Source organism: Mustela nivalis, assembly GCF_964662115.1.
Source record: "Mustela nivalis genome assembly, chromosome: 2".
NCBI classification, from domain to species: Eukaryota; Metazoa; Chordata; class Mammalia; order Carnivora; family Mustelidae; genus Mustela; species Mustela nivalis.
This window is the reverse complement of record NC_139021.1, coordinates 177,953,763-177,970,736: the sequence shown is the minus strand read 5'-3', so window position 1 is coordinate 177,970,736 and position 16,974 is coordinate 177,953,763. Positions and strand designations below refer to the sequence as shown.

At 55.4% G+C, this 16,974-nt stretch overlaps 1 protein-coding gene across 14 annotated transcripts in view; it reads right to left on the bottom strand.

The window, feature by feature from the left end:
* Positions 1-16,974, bottom strand: part of TACC2 (transforming acidic coiled-coil containing protein 2) — a 202,654-nt gene that overhangs the window by 70,228 nt on the left and 115,452 nt on the right. Inside the window, exon 1 of one of the 14 annotated variants that reach the window (XM_082722664.1) lies at positions 2,975-3,433. The exons of 11 other annotated variants lie outside the window; for them this stretch is intronic. In XM_082722664.1, the coding sequence (XP_082578790.1) occupies positions 2,975-3,042 (68 nt within the window). In that variant the 5' untranslated portion in view covers positions 3,043-3,433. Of the gene's footprint in view, positions 1-2,974; positions 3,434-16,974 lie in introns of those variants that run through there. 2 more of the 14 variants (XM_082722665.1, XM_082722666.1) reach the window with 2 other exon arrangements.

The window sequence follows — 16,974 nt, the reverse complement described above, 5'->3', positions numbered from 1 at the left end:
TGGGGCTTCTCAAACTCCCTTTTCTACATACAACTCACCTGGCATCTTTACAAATCTCTGGTTCGGGGCACCTGGGTGGCTCAGTAGGTTAAACCTTTGGCTTAGGTCATGATCTCAGGGTCCTGGGATCAAGGCCCACATCCGGCTCTCTGCTCAGCAGGGAGCCTACTTCCCCACCTGCCTCTCAGCCTACTTGTGATCTCTGTCAAATAAATATTTTTAAAAATCTTAAAAATAAATAAATAAATAAATAACAAACTCTGGCTAAGTGGAGATTTGGATTCAGCTAGTCTGGTGGGGGAGGGGGGGTGCTGAGGTCATCTGTAACAAGCTCCTGGGCAAAGCTGATGCAGAGTCTGGGGACCACCCCGGGAGGAGCAAAGGCAGGGTCAGTGCTAGAGCTTCCAAGCCCCTGCCCCACCTCCCAGCACTAAGGGCCTTCCTGCTCCTCCAGACCAAGCAGGAGACCCAGGACTCACCTACCCCACCCCGACCCGCTTACCAGACTGCACTCTGTACAGAGCGACACCACCAGCTGGGGGTACAAAAGCTGTCCAAAGACCCCCCAAACCTGAAATCAGAAGGAAAGACATCCTGGAACTAACAAAATTCCTGCAGGCACTTCCAGATCATCTTGCCTCCCTTGGTCCTTGGGTTTCACTCTCTGCACAGGCCCAGCTCAGGCCCACCTTTCCACAGAGAAAAAGGAGAAATGGTCCCCCTGGATTCCAGGTTTCATGGATGGTGTCTCCGCAGGTGTGCACCCCGAGTCCGCCTCCATCTCCGCAACCCCCACAACAGCAGAAGCTCCTTTTTCCTCCTTGAACCAGGTGCTGCCCTGAGTTCTGTATTACTCACACACGCACGTTTTTAGGCGCATGGAAATACAGACTATTGTGAAAGGTTTGTGCCTGTACAGAAAAGGGGTGCTCTCTTAACACATTTTTTTAAACCTCTGGACTGGAAATGAGTGACCCTGTACTGGAAAAACAAGCTCTGATTACTGAGACAGCAGAGTTGGGATTTTAGAGAAGAGCAGTTGCTAGACATGGCACCAGCCCCGAACATTCCCTCTCTCTTCATTGCAAAAAAAAAAGGTTAGGGGAATGGAGAGTGGGATCTGTGAGCGACTATCCTACAGACCCATATTTAGAGACGTCGTCGCACAAGCAGCCCTTCCGGGAGAGAAGCCCCGGGCTGGTGCACGGGGAAGAAATCAACAGACAATACTGATAAGCGGCTCCCAGCACAATGTGGCCCGTCCTACTGGAGATTCACTGCAACACCACTATCCCCACAAGGCAGAACCTCAGGGGCCTTACCAAAAGGCAGCTTCTGCCTAAAACAGAATCTTCCCCAAACTCAGCCCTCAACCAACAGAGTACGGGGTCATTTGTTAACTCAATGAGGAAAGAGGGCGGGGCTACTAGGGGCTGGTGAGCTCAATTTCCAATGGCTGAGGAGCGTATTTTCCCAAACATGTGGTCACATTGTCTTTTCCAAGTCCCGTCTGCTCTTTGACAGGCGTGAGACCTGAAACCAGCTAGCTGGGGACTCACCCCCCCCAAAACTCACTGATTTCCAGTTTAGAGACTTAAAAAAAATGGGTTGAAATTGTTCTGTTCTGCCCAGGCTGGAACATGTCATGGTGGTTTGTATTTCCACGCATCTAACAATACTACACATGGACGAGAAACAGGGTAGGCGTAGTCCAGGGCTCATGGCATTTAAAAAAAAAAAAAAAAAGTCTCCAGCTTGATGGGCCTCCTGTTGTAAGATGACGCTTTCCCAAGCTACAAGGATGAAGACAAATGATCGGTGCACACCTGCTCCTAACTATGGCTAAAGAGACCCTGGAAAACCATGAGGCTCAGCCCCGCATGACATCACCGCACTGAGACAGCTCCTCATTGAAGCCCAGGCTCGGGGACCAGGAGGAAGCCCACATGGCACCGGGTCCCTACTACCCCGGTCCCTACTACACCCGCAGACCAAGCCCCGTTTATCGTTTAATCAACACATTAATGGTTCTCACCAACCAGCCACTTTACCTACTGCCCCACCCCAAACTCCCCCAAAATACTCTTTTCTGAAACACATTCTTCTCTTTGGGAAAGCAGAGTAGGTAAAGCAGGGATAGGAAGGCCCACTCTGGACATGAGCCTGAGCTGCCGAAAGGTGCCCCTGGCAGCCAGGTCGGCTCGGTAAGCCCCATCCTCCAGACATGCCTGGGGAGGAAATGGAGCAAACCGTACAGAAATGGCAATTCCAACTAACACCCAGCCAGGATAAAGGCCACTTCTGGGCAAATCAGCTCTGTGGTTTAGAGAAAAGATCGGTTCCTGAATCAATGCAGTCAAACCCGGCTTCCACCAGCGGACCAATGACAAGACTTGGGCTGGCTTCACAAATAATAGCAAGCAGCCTCGGCCCCAACAGGGTCCACCCGGAGTGAGTGTGGATGTCTAGGCTAAGAGGACTGAATGTCCACTAGCCATGATCCACACCATCTGCCGGCCACGCGGCCAGCTGCCCCTAAACTGGTCTGTCTCCATGGCCACCAAGCTGCCACACTCAGGGGCTCTTCCCAAGAGGCCCGGCCGTTCCGCTGCAGGAAATACCACTGTGCCGGGGGTGCAGAGTTAAGATGCCCACGGTAGGAACCCCGGAACATGCACTGGCCTGCTGAACTGAAATCGAACGCCAGAGGGTCATTTTGTCCCCCCCGCCCCCTTTGTGGGGGTGGGGCAGTATCCTGGCGCTGCCAGATGCCCATTCCAGAGCGAGCACCAAATGCTACAAGGAGCAGCCACCAGGCAAAGCCGCGCAAGGCTGCCGGGAATCCTGGGCCGGCCGCGGTTCCAGGCTGCCCCCGCATCAGGAGACTCGACACTAACAAAGCCCAGGCAGCCTCTCCTCCACCCAGGAGGATGGGGCGGGGGGAGGTTCCGGGCTGGCCCGGCGGAACACTTACATTGCCTCGGAAGCCTCCAGGTTCGGGTCGCTGGCTGGGACTGGCTGCAGGGACTGCGACCCTCCCATCCTCGCTGCGCCCTGGCGAGCACACTAGCCGCGAGCGGGGCCAGCGTCCTGGCGCGGTTCCTGCAGCCGGGAGCCGGGGCGGACCGGCCGGCGGCCGGGGCTGCTGCACTGCAGATGGGAGCAGCTGCGGGCATCCGTGGCGGCGGCGGCGGGGAGCGGCGGCTGAGGGCCCGAGCCGGAGCCCGGGGAGCGAGCGCCGCGGAAGTGTGCGCGCGAGTGTGGCCGGCGCGCGCCTAAGATGTGCGCGAGTGTGGCCGGCGCGCGCGGCTCTGCCCGGGGCGCGCGAGTGTGAGCGTGAGCGCCGGTGTGGTCCAAGCGGAGCTGCTCCTAAACCCCTCGGCAGACCGGCTTCTGTGTGTGACACGGTGATGTCATCACCGCCGAGCGCCCCGACGCCTGCATCTCCACAAAGCTCCGACGCAGCCTCCGGAAACGGGCCGGAGGAGGGAGGGCGAAGACCCTCCCTCGGCACCCACGCCGCCTCCCCCAGCCTCCCCCAGCCTCCCCCAGCCTCGCCCGGACCGCCCGCATTGTGTGGCTTTGAAATGCAAATGCACTGTGGGCTGGGGAGGGGGGGCAGGGGGAGGGGCGTGGTGGTCTCCGCCTGGCTGACCGCAGAGAGAAGTGGGGGTAATCTCACCCTGGCTGGCTCATCCTTCCAGGAGGAAGGGAAAGAAACCTCCCGGTCCTGGGGTGTGTGTGTGCAGGGGGAGAGGGCAGGTAAACAGGCTGCAGTGGGAAATGGATGAGATGTGTGCGGTTTCGCACTGCCGGCTTCTGCCTCCTTGGTTGTGGGGGGTCAGCGTTGCCAGGCCTGAGCCCGATGAAGCTTGTTTACCATGGCGCTTCCAGGGCCTGGCCCCCTGCTCACAGAGAGCCCAGGCCCGGCCTCCAATTTGCTCACACAATGCAGACACAATGCGGACGGTGGGCAGCGGACGGTGGGCAAGGCGGAGAGAAAGCAGCACAGGGCCTGCCATGGGGTGGGCAACCCCACCTTTGGCCACCAGGTGAATTCTCCACGCAGAGGCCCTAAGCAAGTGCTCATCCTAACTGTAGGCCTGGAAAGCTGATAAGCCCAGGCCAGGCCACCAGGTGTCCAGGGAAAAGACAGCTTGCTGTGACCTGCAACCAATGGCCCATCTCTGTGATTCTAAACACATCCCATGGTGGTGTCCCCAGCACCCACCCCACAGCCTGGCTAGGACAACAATGCCTACCTAGCCAGGGCCCCCACCTGGCTCCAGCTACCTCAGAAAGGTTCAAGGCTGGGGCCCCTGCGTCTTCTCACCAAAAGCTGTTAGGGCAGGGTTTCATGTCTCAGGTTCAGAGGTTCGGGGCACACCTGGGAGCCTGACCATTTGCCCCTGCTCTGCTTTCTGTGCAACTGCATTCAGAGCTCCAAACACAGACAGACAAGGGAATTAAAGTGAGCCCCTGAGGGTAAGTTGAAAACCCTTCTACACTTTCCCAGTGTGCCTTCACCCCGCCGCGTAGTGAGCTTAACATGCATCTAAACTGGGGTTAAAAGAAAAACAAAACGAAAACAGAACTGCTCAAAGCATCTGAAAATGTCCTCCAATGCCCTGAGTGTTTTCTGAAACTGTGGCAAGGATATGTGGACAGGACCTTTGCAGTCTGCAGCTCATAATGTCAGAAGCGTACTAGACTTCATGGTGGGCTGCCTTTCCTCTGTGCCTGTTTAAGATTAGTGTCAAACAAAAAGCCAGAAAAATCAAAACTGTTTCCCAGGACGCAGCAACATGAAATTTCCAGGAAACGCTGAGAAGGTTTACTTTTGCATTTCCATGAAGACGGCTAATGACTGTGTCCCTCTTGCAGGGAAGATCACTGTCAAGGTGGAGGAGGCTTGCTCTGGAGAGCAACTTCTGGCTGCTCGTCACTCACTGCCAGGGCAGGGTGTCATCTGGGCTTGGGGATCCTGCCATGTGTTCCCCTCCAGTGCCCCGAGGCTTTGCTTCCCACTAGACAGCCCATCTCTTGGGCCCTGTGGGCCATTGGGAGTCCCAGCAACCCTATCACGGGGAGCTGAAGATTCCAAAAGCCCTAACCTAGACTTGGGTTTTTAAGGAAAGCAACCCCTTCCCTGGGCACGGAGAGTATGGCCCTGAGCCAAACTTGGCACTACAGCAGTGAAGAAGCAAAATCAGAACCCATCTGCTTTTCCGTTCGTGACACACGAGAGCACAGAACCATCCAAGTATCCTCCTTGCCCCTCGCAGGTAGGGGTTCGCTGCAAGAAATTGGAGAGAGCTTTGAAATGAGACCGGAATTCAAATCCTGGCTTCTCCTCCATTGTGGGGTGGCCTGGAGCCAACCACTTAACCATCCCGATCTTCTGCTTCCCCAGCGGGCAAAAGAGAGAAAGCATCTATTTTGCAGGATATTGGGAAGTTAAATCAAATAATATATGTGTATACATAGGGTCCCAGGAGCAGGACTCTAACTGGTGCTGAGCAGTGCTAATTTTCTTTCCTTCTTTATGAGAAGCATTTTCCCCTAAGTCAGTGCCATAAAGGAAACAGAGAAGCAATAAAATGAGTTGCTTTTATTACAAGTCCCAACAACTCTAACGTCAGGGCCCACTGACACTTCACAGGCTGCCACCAACTCAGTGAGGCCAAAAACACCACCCAAGAACCAGGGCAGAGACAAGTGCAACACGGGGACCAGCGATGCCACACAAATCCACACAAGGTGAGCTTGCACGGCGGGCTCACGCCCTCACTGACTACTTCTTGCTGCTTAGTTTACACACAACTGAAACAGATTTGGTCATCTAGTAACTGAGCAGACAGAAAATGTAAAATGAGAAAAGGGGGGGTGGGGGGAGGGAGAGCTGTTCTGGAAGGACAAGGTCTTGCTGTGGGCTGCAGGTGCGTCCCAAGTTTGTGCACTCACTCTGGTCTCCCCCCCGCCACCTTCTCCCTCTCTGTCAGGTGAGGACAAGCAACAAGGCTGCCTTCTGCAAACCAGTGAGATAGCTCTGGCTGGGAACCCAGCCACGCCATCACCCTTGCAGCCCCCAGAACTGGGAGCCATATGTGTTTCTGTTTGTGCCACCCAGACCGTGCTGTTTTTGCCACAGCAGCCCAGGCCGCCCAAGACAAGCTGCTTAGCTTGGACCCCACGCCAGTGCTCTGCAGACCCAGCCCGGGGTTACGGTCCTGCTCAAGGACAGCTCCTGATACAGACGCCACCCCGCCCCTCCCACTCCTGCCTGTCCCCTGCCTCCCCCTCCTCCCCGATTCACCCTGTCCCACCCAGATCATTCCACGAAGGCTAAATCATGGGTCTGTACAGTGACAAAGCACAGATTCCATCTGGAATTACTAAAGCGCAAGCAGTTAGTGCTCTAACCGCTCGCTCCCTCAGGTACGTGCGCCCACACGGAGCACCCAGTGGGGTGGGGACCGGGGGCTGAGGCTACAGATGTCATGCCCGTGGTGGTTCCCCTCTGTGGACTCCGAACCTTCCGGGAGGGACTGCCTTCACGCGGCCCGGCTGGTCCTTCCTTCCCTACCACCTCTTCATTCCCAGCCCGTTCTCCAGACTTCACCTGGGCCGTCCAGAGCAGAGCATTTCCCCTCCAGAGCAAACAAGTGATCCCTGGAGCTCCTAACCATGGCTGCAATGAGATCCTGAGCTCAGCCGCTCTTGGGGCCTTTGGACCATGGGCCACATACTCTGGGACCCTGATGCAGGCTAAGCCCACTTAGGCAACGGGCTCCCCTACCAACCCTCCCAGGATGTCTCCCAGACCCGAGAAAACTAGATACATCAAGGGATGCACCCATCATTTCTGAAACTATTAGCAATTCAACACATATCAACACACCTGCCATGTACTGACCTATAAATGAGTAAGAGGAGTAAGAGGAGCCTATCCTCAGGTTACTGACACATCCCGGAAAGATGAGCAAACCTCTATAACTGACAGAAACTCTGGTAGAGACTCTTAAATGCCAGTGAGGTCCGAGGGACTGAGCCACAGTCCAGAAGGGCGAGCCCTTTGAAGCATCTTTGATACCCCAGGAAACACACACTGGAGTGGCTCTGTCCTGGCCTGCGGCCTCGGAGAAGTCTCCAGTTGCCATAGCAGCCACGCTTTCCAAACAGGACCGATGGACCCCTGCACTGCTAATTAGCCCAAGCACAGACACTAAAGAAAAGTAGGTCAGATCACAGAAAAAATCCATCTGGAGAGCACGAAGAATGTAAACACAGATGGAGAATGGCCCGGGTCCTGTTTCTTCCAGTCGCTGGCCTTCCCCACCGTCCCCCGTCCCGCGGTGGGGACTGCAGGGAAAGCATGAGCACCTTCTCTTTAGGGGGCCCAACTCCAGCCAGGCTCCTGCTCCGCCAGGACCACCACTGCCTGCTGGCAACTCGCTCCTCCACTGGGGACCCCCCAAATCCACGTCCTGTCCCACAAGTCTGTGCTCACTGCCCTCCCCCGAGGTTCCAGCTGGTGGGAGCTCTTCCATCTCAGGCCTCCCGTGTGGCCAAGCTCCACATCCAAGTGTGAACAGGAGTCTGAGACCGGCAGGACTGGCCAGGGAACAGGACCGGGGTGGGGTTGGGGGCAAGGAATGGCACACTGCTGGCACTTTCCCCACCAGGATTTACGGATCTGGGATTCCATTCTCTGGGCTTTGGAGATATAGCTTTTATGTCACACAAACTTGCTCCAAAAGCTGACCCCAGCCTTCGGGAAGACGTCCCAATTCCGTATCCTGGCCTTAACCTCGTGACTCACTCCACCCGGGACCTTGAGCAAGCAGGGTCCTCCCTGTGACCTCACTGCAGAGGGGAGTCCCTCCCCACCTTCTTAGCTCTCTCGATGCCTCCTGGGTATCAGCCCCAGCTCTGGGCCAGCTCCTGGGAGGGAGAGTCCCGGCTGAGCCCCAGACGTCTCTCAACCACTCGCAAGTCAGAGCCTTGGCATTTGCTCACGCCATTCATCCCACTGTATCCACGTGTCTGCACCTGCACTCTGCTCTCCAGCCCTGCAGCACACCCTACGCACAGCCAGGGCTCCATAAACTCGTGCAGGGGACACCTCAGAGGGTGTGGGAAGAGGTCCTGGCAAAAGTCTTCAATCATCTGATAAGCAGAGAAAGGGGAGAAGATCGATGGGTTCTTCCACTTCCAGGGCCACGGGTACTTATCCATCTTCCAGACTCCAACAATCAACTTCATATGCTTGCGCTTAGGAGCCCGAGTGGTTTTCTTGGGCTGAAGCACAAGCTCAGGTAAAACCCCATCTCTTCCAGAAAGTTCTTTCTCTTTCTTCTTGGAAAGGGCTATCTACTCTACGTTTTCCTTGTCAATTTCATACCAGATCTACACATGAGACCTTCCAGAGTTCCTTCCAAGCAAAGACAGCTCTAAAAACTACCCTTCAGGGGGTAAATCCTTTCAATTCTGTCATGATCAAGAATGGAGATTGAGGGGTTCACTGTCACACCCAGAAAGGCACCCCAAAATGTGCTAGAAGAGAAATGGGTAAAGAGAGATGAGACTTACTTTTGTTTCAGAATGACCAACGCAGGTTACAATGGTAATCTTTGATGCCCACGAGAAGAAAGGCAGCCAGGCTGGTGCAGAAAACACCAGGTCTACACAAAACTTCAATTAGTGCCAAGAAGTCTCATCATGGAGGAGGAGTCAGTAACACAAACACCACATCCGAGAAGACGAAATAAGAGCCTCGAAATCTTTCTGTCTTTACCAAATTCATTCAGCTCGTTTGAGATGGATATGGTAGGAGAACTCCTGAGATCATTTTTTTAGGAAATAATACCTACCTAAATTTAGAAAAGATTTAAGCTTGCAGTTCAAAAGAGCACAAAAGAAATTGGGCTAGAAAAGGTGTATAAAAGCTAGAGGGGGTGAGGTTATTCCAGAAATACTTATTGAAGCCTTTGTTGGAATAAGCTGCAAGTCTGGCCCTAAGTTTCCCAACAGCCAGGGCAAAAAGGGAAACAATCGCAAGCAGTTACATAATTCATTAAACCCAGCAGGTTTGGGTGGGGGGAAAGTCACTCCCCGGATGAGCAGGTGTCTCGTGACTGCCGTTCTCAACATACTCTCTCCTGTGGGCCCTCTGTCAAGAGACCTTGACTATGGTGGACCATGCTTTGACAACAGCGTTCCACCCATATAATGTTCTGTGCCATTGGGCTGCCCCTGTGAGCAGAGTCGCCGCTACTCAGCTCCCTGCAGCAGTCAGTAAGATCAGAAAGTGAAGAAGTCCCCAGAGGATATATCTTGAGTTGCCCCATCCCGCTGAAAGCATCTCTAAGCATCCATAGTGCTAAGGCAAATTGGTTATAGAAGAGAAAGGAAAGGTCAGCCTGCCAGGGTCTTTAGCAATGAAGCAACCACTTACAGACTCGGTGCTCCCCTCAAGTAGGGAAGGAAGCCCCTCCTGGCTTCCAAAGTCTCTGCCAGTTGTCTCTCCACGACTGTCGGGGCAAATACAGAATGCCACTGACGGCACAGGAAGCCTACGCCTGGCAGAACGCGCAGGACCCCGTGAGGTCAGTGAACTGGATTCTGAGGAAGGTGGGACGCCCTTCCATGGGAAGCTGTGACAGGTGGCCATCCGTGAGCCGCGCAAGAGAAGTTGGGGAGCATGAAGAAGGAGGCGGCTTTGAAGAGGGAACGTCAAGCTCAAGGGCCCATCCGTGAACTGCTGAGGATTTACGGAGAAGAGACTCAAACGTAACATAAGGAACACACGACCTTGAAAACCGGACAGAAAAATTGGGGCAGACTTCCTTGTTCGTTCTAACTAGTAGCCAGTTATCATGGAAACCTACATCTGGTTCAATATAAAACTCACCGTTTTCATAATTCTTCATTTCATTTTTCAAGGTAAAGTTGCAGTTAAACCCCTTCCGTGCTATTACCATAAAACTTTGACTTATTAAGCAGATTCGTTTTTAAGTGGCCTTTCTCAGGTACCAGCTGTCTTTTTCCAGACCTGTTCCTCTCACAACTTTTACAAATGAGGTTTAAGGTCCCAGGCAAAAACTGGGTGGCCAGAGGTGGTCACGGGCCAAACAAAACTCTGACCTCCAATGTTCAAGCTCGTACTTAGAAATAAAGTCAAGTTTCCCCTCAAACCTGGGAAGAGAGAAACAAGCGACGTGCCGCAGCAGACGCCTCTCTCTTGGACGGAGAACAGAAGCAGCGTTCTCTCCCTTTCTTCTCCAGGAAATAGTTCCAAGAACAGAAAATTCCACAAGCACTTTCCAGTGCCTGTTAAGAGCTCAAATACTGTACTTAGTTTGAATGCCGATGTGTTAATCCACAGAGTTCCTCCAGAGCTTAAGCGGACTGGTTTTAGAGGCTACTTGGTACCGGGAAAAAGAAGAACATTCAGGTGGAAACAGAGAGGGGCCGTCCCGGCTGCCAGAACCAGCAGCAGAGTAGTTTCTGCAGCCAGACTGGAGGGCCAGACTGGGTTGAGAACTCCAGGTCCCACCGTCTACAGGGGGAGAGGGTTCCTCCCTGTGGCTCCAAAGACGCCATCCCGGGGGTGGGGGGGGGGCAAGGCTTCCCAGATGAAAACACAGACAAGCACATTCAGAGGCTCTGGGTGTCTCACTCCTTCCCTCACTCTAAACAGAGGGTGGGTCCTCCTGAAGTCCCGGCCGGAGCAGCAGCCCCCTCGCAGGGCAAGGTGGTCAGCTGGTCTGGGGGGCATCCCTTTCGAGCCTCAAGAGCAGGGACACAGAGCCTGGCGTGGGGCTGCCCTAATTGTGAGCCGCGCACGGAAAGCCAGGAGCTGAGGACCAGAACTGCTGACTCAAGGCTCCGGGAGAGAAGAGAAATCCAGAAGGGCTGGGCCAGAAATAGCATCCACGAGCACCTACTGATACTTAATTAGCATAACATCTGAGGAGAGACTGAGCGAGTGTGCGTGCGTGTGTGCGCATGTGTGTACACCCCCGTGCGTGTGCACAGATATGCGTGTGTGTGTGCATTACCAAGCCCTCAAAATATTTCCCTCTTCGTAACCCTCCCAGTGGGTCTGTGTAAATCCCCCCCGCGCCCTGTCTAGTCGTCGCTGGATGCAATTAGCCCGCAACGGTGTCTGAAGAGAAGGGATTACTTCTAAACACTCAGATTTTTCGGAATTGATTTGTCCACGTGAAGACAGTCTTGCCGTGACAACAGACTGACCCAGTTCCATGCCGCTGACTTTAAGGAAATGTCGGAGGTCTCCTAGCAGCTTTCAGAGGCTGATTACTTTTTCAATTTTGACACAGAATAAACGCATGGTACGTTTACATGGTTTTGCAGCTCAAGTGAAGAATCCAGAAAGAGATGAAGGGCTCCTGCTTTGGGATGGCTCAGCCTGGGAACATGCCTCCAATCCCCAACATGGGGGCGGGGGGAGGGGGCCGTTTGTTTCTGGGAAGTCAACATCTCTCTCCAGAAGGGCCTGCCCCGACCCCCTCATCGTAGGGTATCATCCCCCTAGGGGAGGTGGGGAAGGCTGGGTGCCCAGGAACGAGGTTCGAATTAGACTCTCTTCCTCATTCACCTAACTCCGAAAGATTCATGGATAATAGGAGAAATTGCTCATTCACCTGAATCCTTAAGCTGACCCAAAGAAGTAACCAAGCCCCTCTGGCCCTCAGTGTTCTCGTTTGTATAACAAAAATAAATTGGAACTTCCCATCAACATGGATATTGCAAAAATGAAATAACAGATAAGAGGTTCTTTATACAGCTGTGCCAAGCATACAGCAAGTGCTCAATACGCATCAGCTACGACTGCCGCTGCGGCTGTTTCATGGAAAAGCAAGAAGGCCCTCTGTCCCCACTGACTCTCACAGCAGCCCCGGGACACCAAGTCCGGAGCTCCTCATCCAGCTGTCAGGCTTCCTGGAAAAGGAGTCTGCTGAGACACCAACCGAAACGGGTCCTACCACAACCTTGCTCCAGGAACTTGTGACCTCGGGCAAGGTCCTGACCTCACTGGGCCTCAGTCTGCCCATCTTTAACATGGGGCCGATAAAAATGGTGAGGAGGGGAGCCCCATTATCTAAACTCCAGAAAGGCTGCAGGACCATATGGTTTGCAGAGTCACCAGGCAATGATGCTCAGTGAGATGGATTTCTGAAGTCAGGAGCAGGGGTACTTACTGGGGGCACAAAGTAGGGGAGTCATCCCTGAAGAGCCAGCCATTTCGCCTTGTAGCCAGGACAGAAAGAGCTAGGACTGCATGCTGGATGGAACCCCGTGGCAGATTATACCCCTCCCCTCCTGAGCCCCAGGTTTGGGCAGCACGGGGAGGAAAGGCTGGTGCCGAGCCCAGGGTCCCTGGTGACTTGGCCTGGGAGCTCCCCCCACCCCAGAATCACAACCTAGCCCAGGAGTCCCTGCCCCTGCAGAGTCCCCTCAGGAGAGTGTGGCCCCGGTGCGTGGGAATCACTACTATACCCCCAGAGGCCTGCACAGAGCAGAAGCTCAACAGACATTCACGTGTGAATGAAGGAAGGAAAGCATGCAAGCCATGAGGACAGATTCACATCCTCTATACCCCCACAGCCTCCACCCATGTTCCCGCCACCGTCGCCTCCCAGCTGGACCATGGTGACAACCTCCAGTGGTCCTGTGACCTCCAGCCTCTAATCGCCACTCCATCCCCCTCCACCCCTGCAACTCACCTGGGTCCTGACTCTCTCCTGCTTTAAAGGGGAAACGATGCCCCCTGCACATCGTGGGTCCCAGCGAACTTCCGGGACCCTGGCTGCAGGCCCTCCAAATCCGCCCACCGCCCACCCCATCTGCCACTCCGCCACTAACGGCACCGCTCTACCCCCCGGCCACCTGTGCTCCCCCGGCCCCAGGGGGTCCAGGCCTGCCCTGACCTGCTGCCTAAATCTGCTGGGCCTCTCCACCGCCCATCCAGCCGCGGCACCTGTGCTTCCCCTCTGAAGCACCCTGGCCTTCTTCACCCCTCGGAGCATCCCCGGCCTCTCCAGGCCGACCAGATGCTTTCTTCTGGCTCTTCTATTCTCAACTCTGTGGGACACTTGCCATGCTGTATTAGCGCTGTGTCTGTCTCTGTCTCCTCTGCCCCAGCACTCCCAGCATGACTGGATGTCAGCAGAGAGCCGACATTGCTGAAATGGCTCCTGTTTGCAAGCACTGAGCCACACTCTCCATATACCTCGTTTACTCAGTTAATGCCAGTTACACAGTTAATTCCAGGATGCAGTTATGACTAGCCTCGTTTAACAGATTTTAGTGAACGAAGGCTCAGAGAGGTCAAGTAACTTGTCTGAGGTCACACAGATCCTCAGTGGGGCAGAGGCAAATCTCTCCAACTTGACATTCCTCCCCCTAAACCACCTCACCCATGGGGTAGGGCACAGATTCAACCCAGGACTTGTATACTGAGCGGGTGGGTGGATGGATGGATGGATGAACGAACTGACAGACAGACAGAAACCAAGCAGAAGACCGCACTACATGATCTGCTTAGACTCGGAGCACCTGTCACCTTCCTGCAGCTGCCGCACCAGGCCTGGGACTTCATCTCATGAGCCTGAGTATAAGAGAAACTAACTTGCCAAAAAGGCCCTAGGAAGGGAGGAACCCCGAGGCAGGCATGTTCTGGTGAGAAGCCCTCTCCCACCCTCCCTGCCTGGCACCCTGTCTTGGTCTGCGGGTCTGTTTCTCCACCTCCCCTTGGGCAGTCTGTGACCAGGCCTGCTGCCGGCAAGCCCTCTCTCCTCCTACCTCCAGCCTGTCTGGCACCTCCAAGGCACGCACTTGGCTTGGAAGCAAAGCAGCCACCTCAAGGGCAAAAATCTGAAATTATCACGTGGCAGCCAACATAATACCGGGCCAAGGGCATTACCAGGAATGGAGGGGGAGCTCCCAGAAACTCCCGCTGCCCTGAAAGCACCCACCCTCCAGCAGCTGAGATGGGCACCCCCAGCCACACCCTCACTGGCCCCTCCCAGCTCCCCTGGACCATCTGCTCCCCATGTCAGGTCGGACCCCCTTCCCGGCCACTCTGAGGATCTGGGGACTGCAATCCCGCTGGGGTCACAAAGCTGTGCTCCAGAGAGCCTCCACCTGGCTGCCCGCTCTCCTTCCCACAACAGGGACAAGCAAGGACATGGCCAGGGGCCTGGGTCGCTCCTCTCCACACTGGCTCTGCCCAGAAGGACAAAGCCACCTTCTACTGACTCCACTGGTGAAGTAACAGTCCCTCTCCCCTGTACCCCTCTGCTGAAGGAGGCGGGGTTCCAGACGTGACCACCCAGCTGCCCAAACACCGGCTCCCACTCAGGAGGCCGACCGCAGCCAGAAGCCCCAGCTCGGAGGCCTGTGCCTGGGCCCGCCAGGAGAGGGACACTCTACAGCACATCCGGGCCCAGTCTGCCCTAGAAGAAGTGGTCTTGCAGGCACGAGAATGCAGGTAATGACGTGTGGCTTAGGTGAATAAGGAACAAGCCGGCTCCGGTGTGAGTCTGCTCAGAACAGTGCCTTGCTGATGGCATCAGCATCCTTCAGAGAGGAGGGTCCTGATCCCACCTACAGAATTAACCACTGGGCCGGCAGCTGGCAGACACACGGGCTCTGAGTGCAAGAACGTGCAGCAGTTTTCAAGGAGGTCACGTGTCTAACCTGGAAGGAGAGGGGACCCGCCTGGGTGGGGCCAGGGCCAGCGGCACTGACTGCCTCTCCACCCAGGAAAGCCTCTCAAGTCTGGGACGAGCCTGGGGAGAGAGATGGGAGCAGTGCAGGGCTGCCCGACGCGGGCGGGGCCGGCAGACATCTCACCAGAAGCCATGGTGACCCAAGGCCACCCGCCTGCCCCCACCCCAGGCTGCGGTTTGGGGCAGCCTTGCTCAGGGGTGTTGCACCCTGGGCCTTCTGCCCCAGCACGGAGCTACTTCCTCCTTGCTGGAAGATGCTTCTCCCGTCTCATTTCTTCCAGGTCTATCCAGGCAGCCCTTGGTCATTCCTTCAGAACAGCAGTCCCCAGCAGGCCGACTGGTAGATCAGCTCTGGACAGGGACACTGGCTCAAGTTCACACCCACCTGGCCCATAGGCCAACACACCAGGCTCTTTGCCACGAGCCTCCAGAGGGTCCAAAAACGCATGGTCAGCTGTGGCAGCCTTGGCATGAGTGAGGGCTTTGGACCTGCATCACTAGAAAGTTCTTTATCATGACTGCCTGTATGGAGTCAGCTTCCTGCAGCTCAATGCATTGATAGCTGATGCTCTCAAGACCACCTTCGTAAGCCGGGGGGTCCGCTGAGCATGGATGCTGCAGAAAGGCAGAGCTGGAGGCAAAGGGAAGGCCGGAAGCCTGGCCCCCCGCAGTCGACAGCGTCCCTCCCAGGACAAGTTCTATGCTTTAGGCAGGGTTGCACACAAAGCTTGCTTCTCCCAGAGTCACATCTGTTCTCCCAAAGGCTTGTGTCCTAATGATTACCAGCGGGCATGGGTGGGGGAGGTGTGTGAAAACTCCTGGAGAAAAGCCATTTGCACTGGAAATGTGGGGTTGTGTCATCATTTCCATAGCTGCCGTTAGAGGCAGAAGGAGGTGGCAGGAAGTCACCCAGCACGCTCGCAAGAACAGAACATCTGTCGATTCTGTAATAAGATGTGCCCCGGGTCTCGCTGGCCCACCACTCCCCTCCAAGCCCAAAGAGGTGAAGACAAACCAGCACTGGCGGGGGAGGAGGGAGTGCGGGGAGGGGGCGTGTGGGCCACACCTGGGCGTGCCGAAAACACACGGAAGGCATGCCAGCGCCCACAGGAGAAGCCCAGCCGGAAACGGGACGGATGCAGGATGTGCCTCCAACCCGGGAGGCCAGTAAGGACCTCAGATTCTGGCCCACACTCAAGCAGCAACAACTTCCATTTCAGCAAAATGAAATTTTCACGGGTGCATTTTTGAAATTAATTTGAAAACCTCCAGGGACCCACCAGAAGGGAAAAGACATGTTTTATTTGGATCCGTACATCTAGGCCACCGCCCTGTGGCTAAAAGCCACCGGAGAGGGAGCGAACTTGGCACCGGCCCACAGGTGCGGTGGAGGGCGGACTTGGGCAGCGGAACCACAGCCACACCCAGTCCTGTCCTGGCCCACGGGCCTGACATGGAGCCTCAGGACATGGGGTGAGGCAGGGTGGGGAGGGGGGCCCTGGTCAGTCCAGACACCAGTCCTGCCCTGCCAGGCAGCTGGAGAAAGCGCCTTTAAAAAAATGCAAATCTGACTCTATGTCTGTCGGGCCTTGGGCCTTCTGGATCCTCTCAAAGGAAAGCCCGGCAGCCCAATGGCCAAAGCTAAAATGAGGTGGCAAAAATCAAAAAGTAAAAAAAAATTAAGTGGTATTATATTATGGCCTAAAGTATAAAACCGATATCCACGAGTCCATCTTGATAGGAATAAATGAGGGGAAAAGTGGGGACCACCCCTCCAGGGAAGAGGGAGTCTGCCAGCAGGCGGCCTTCAGACTGGAGCAGCGGCTTCAGCCCCTGCCCCCCGCCCCCCCCCGCCGCCGGCCACTCCTGTGGGCTTTAGACCCGCCAGTCCCCATCATCACTTGAGCCAAGTCCTCACCATGAATTTCTCTGTCTATACAGATCCCACTGGCTCTGCCTCGGAAGAGCCCTCATAACCCGTTTGCTCCTGCAGGGCATCCCCAGCATTCCGTGGACACTTGCCTGCAGGGGCAAACTTCAGACGAGCTCCAGCCCAAAGGACCACTCATGGCATCACAGATCTGAATCGTCAACACCTTGCAGGCCCTGTTTCCAACGCAGCCCCCGCCAGGGCCTGGGGGGGCAGAGAGCACCAGGCCCCTCCTCTCCCGGGGCAGCAAGCGTGGAAGGAAAGCTTTCTACGACAGCTGCTTAA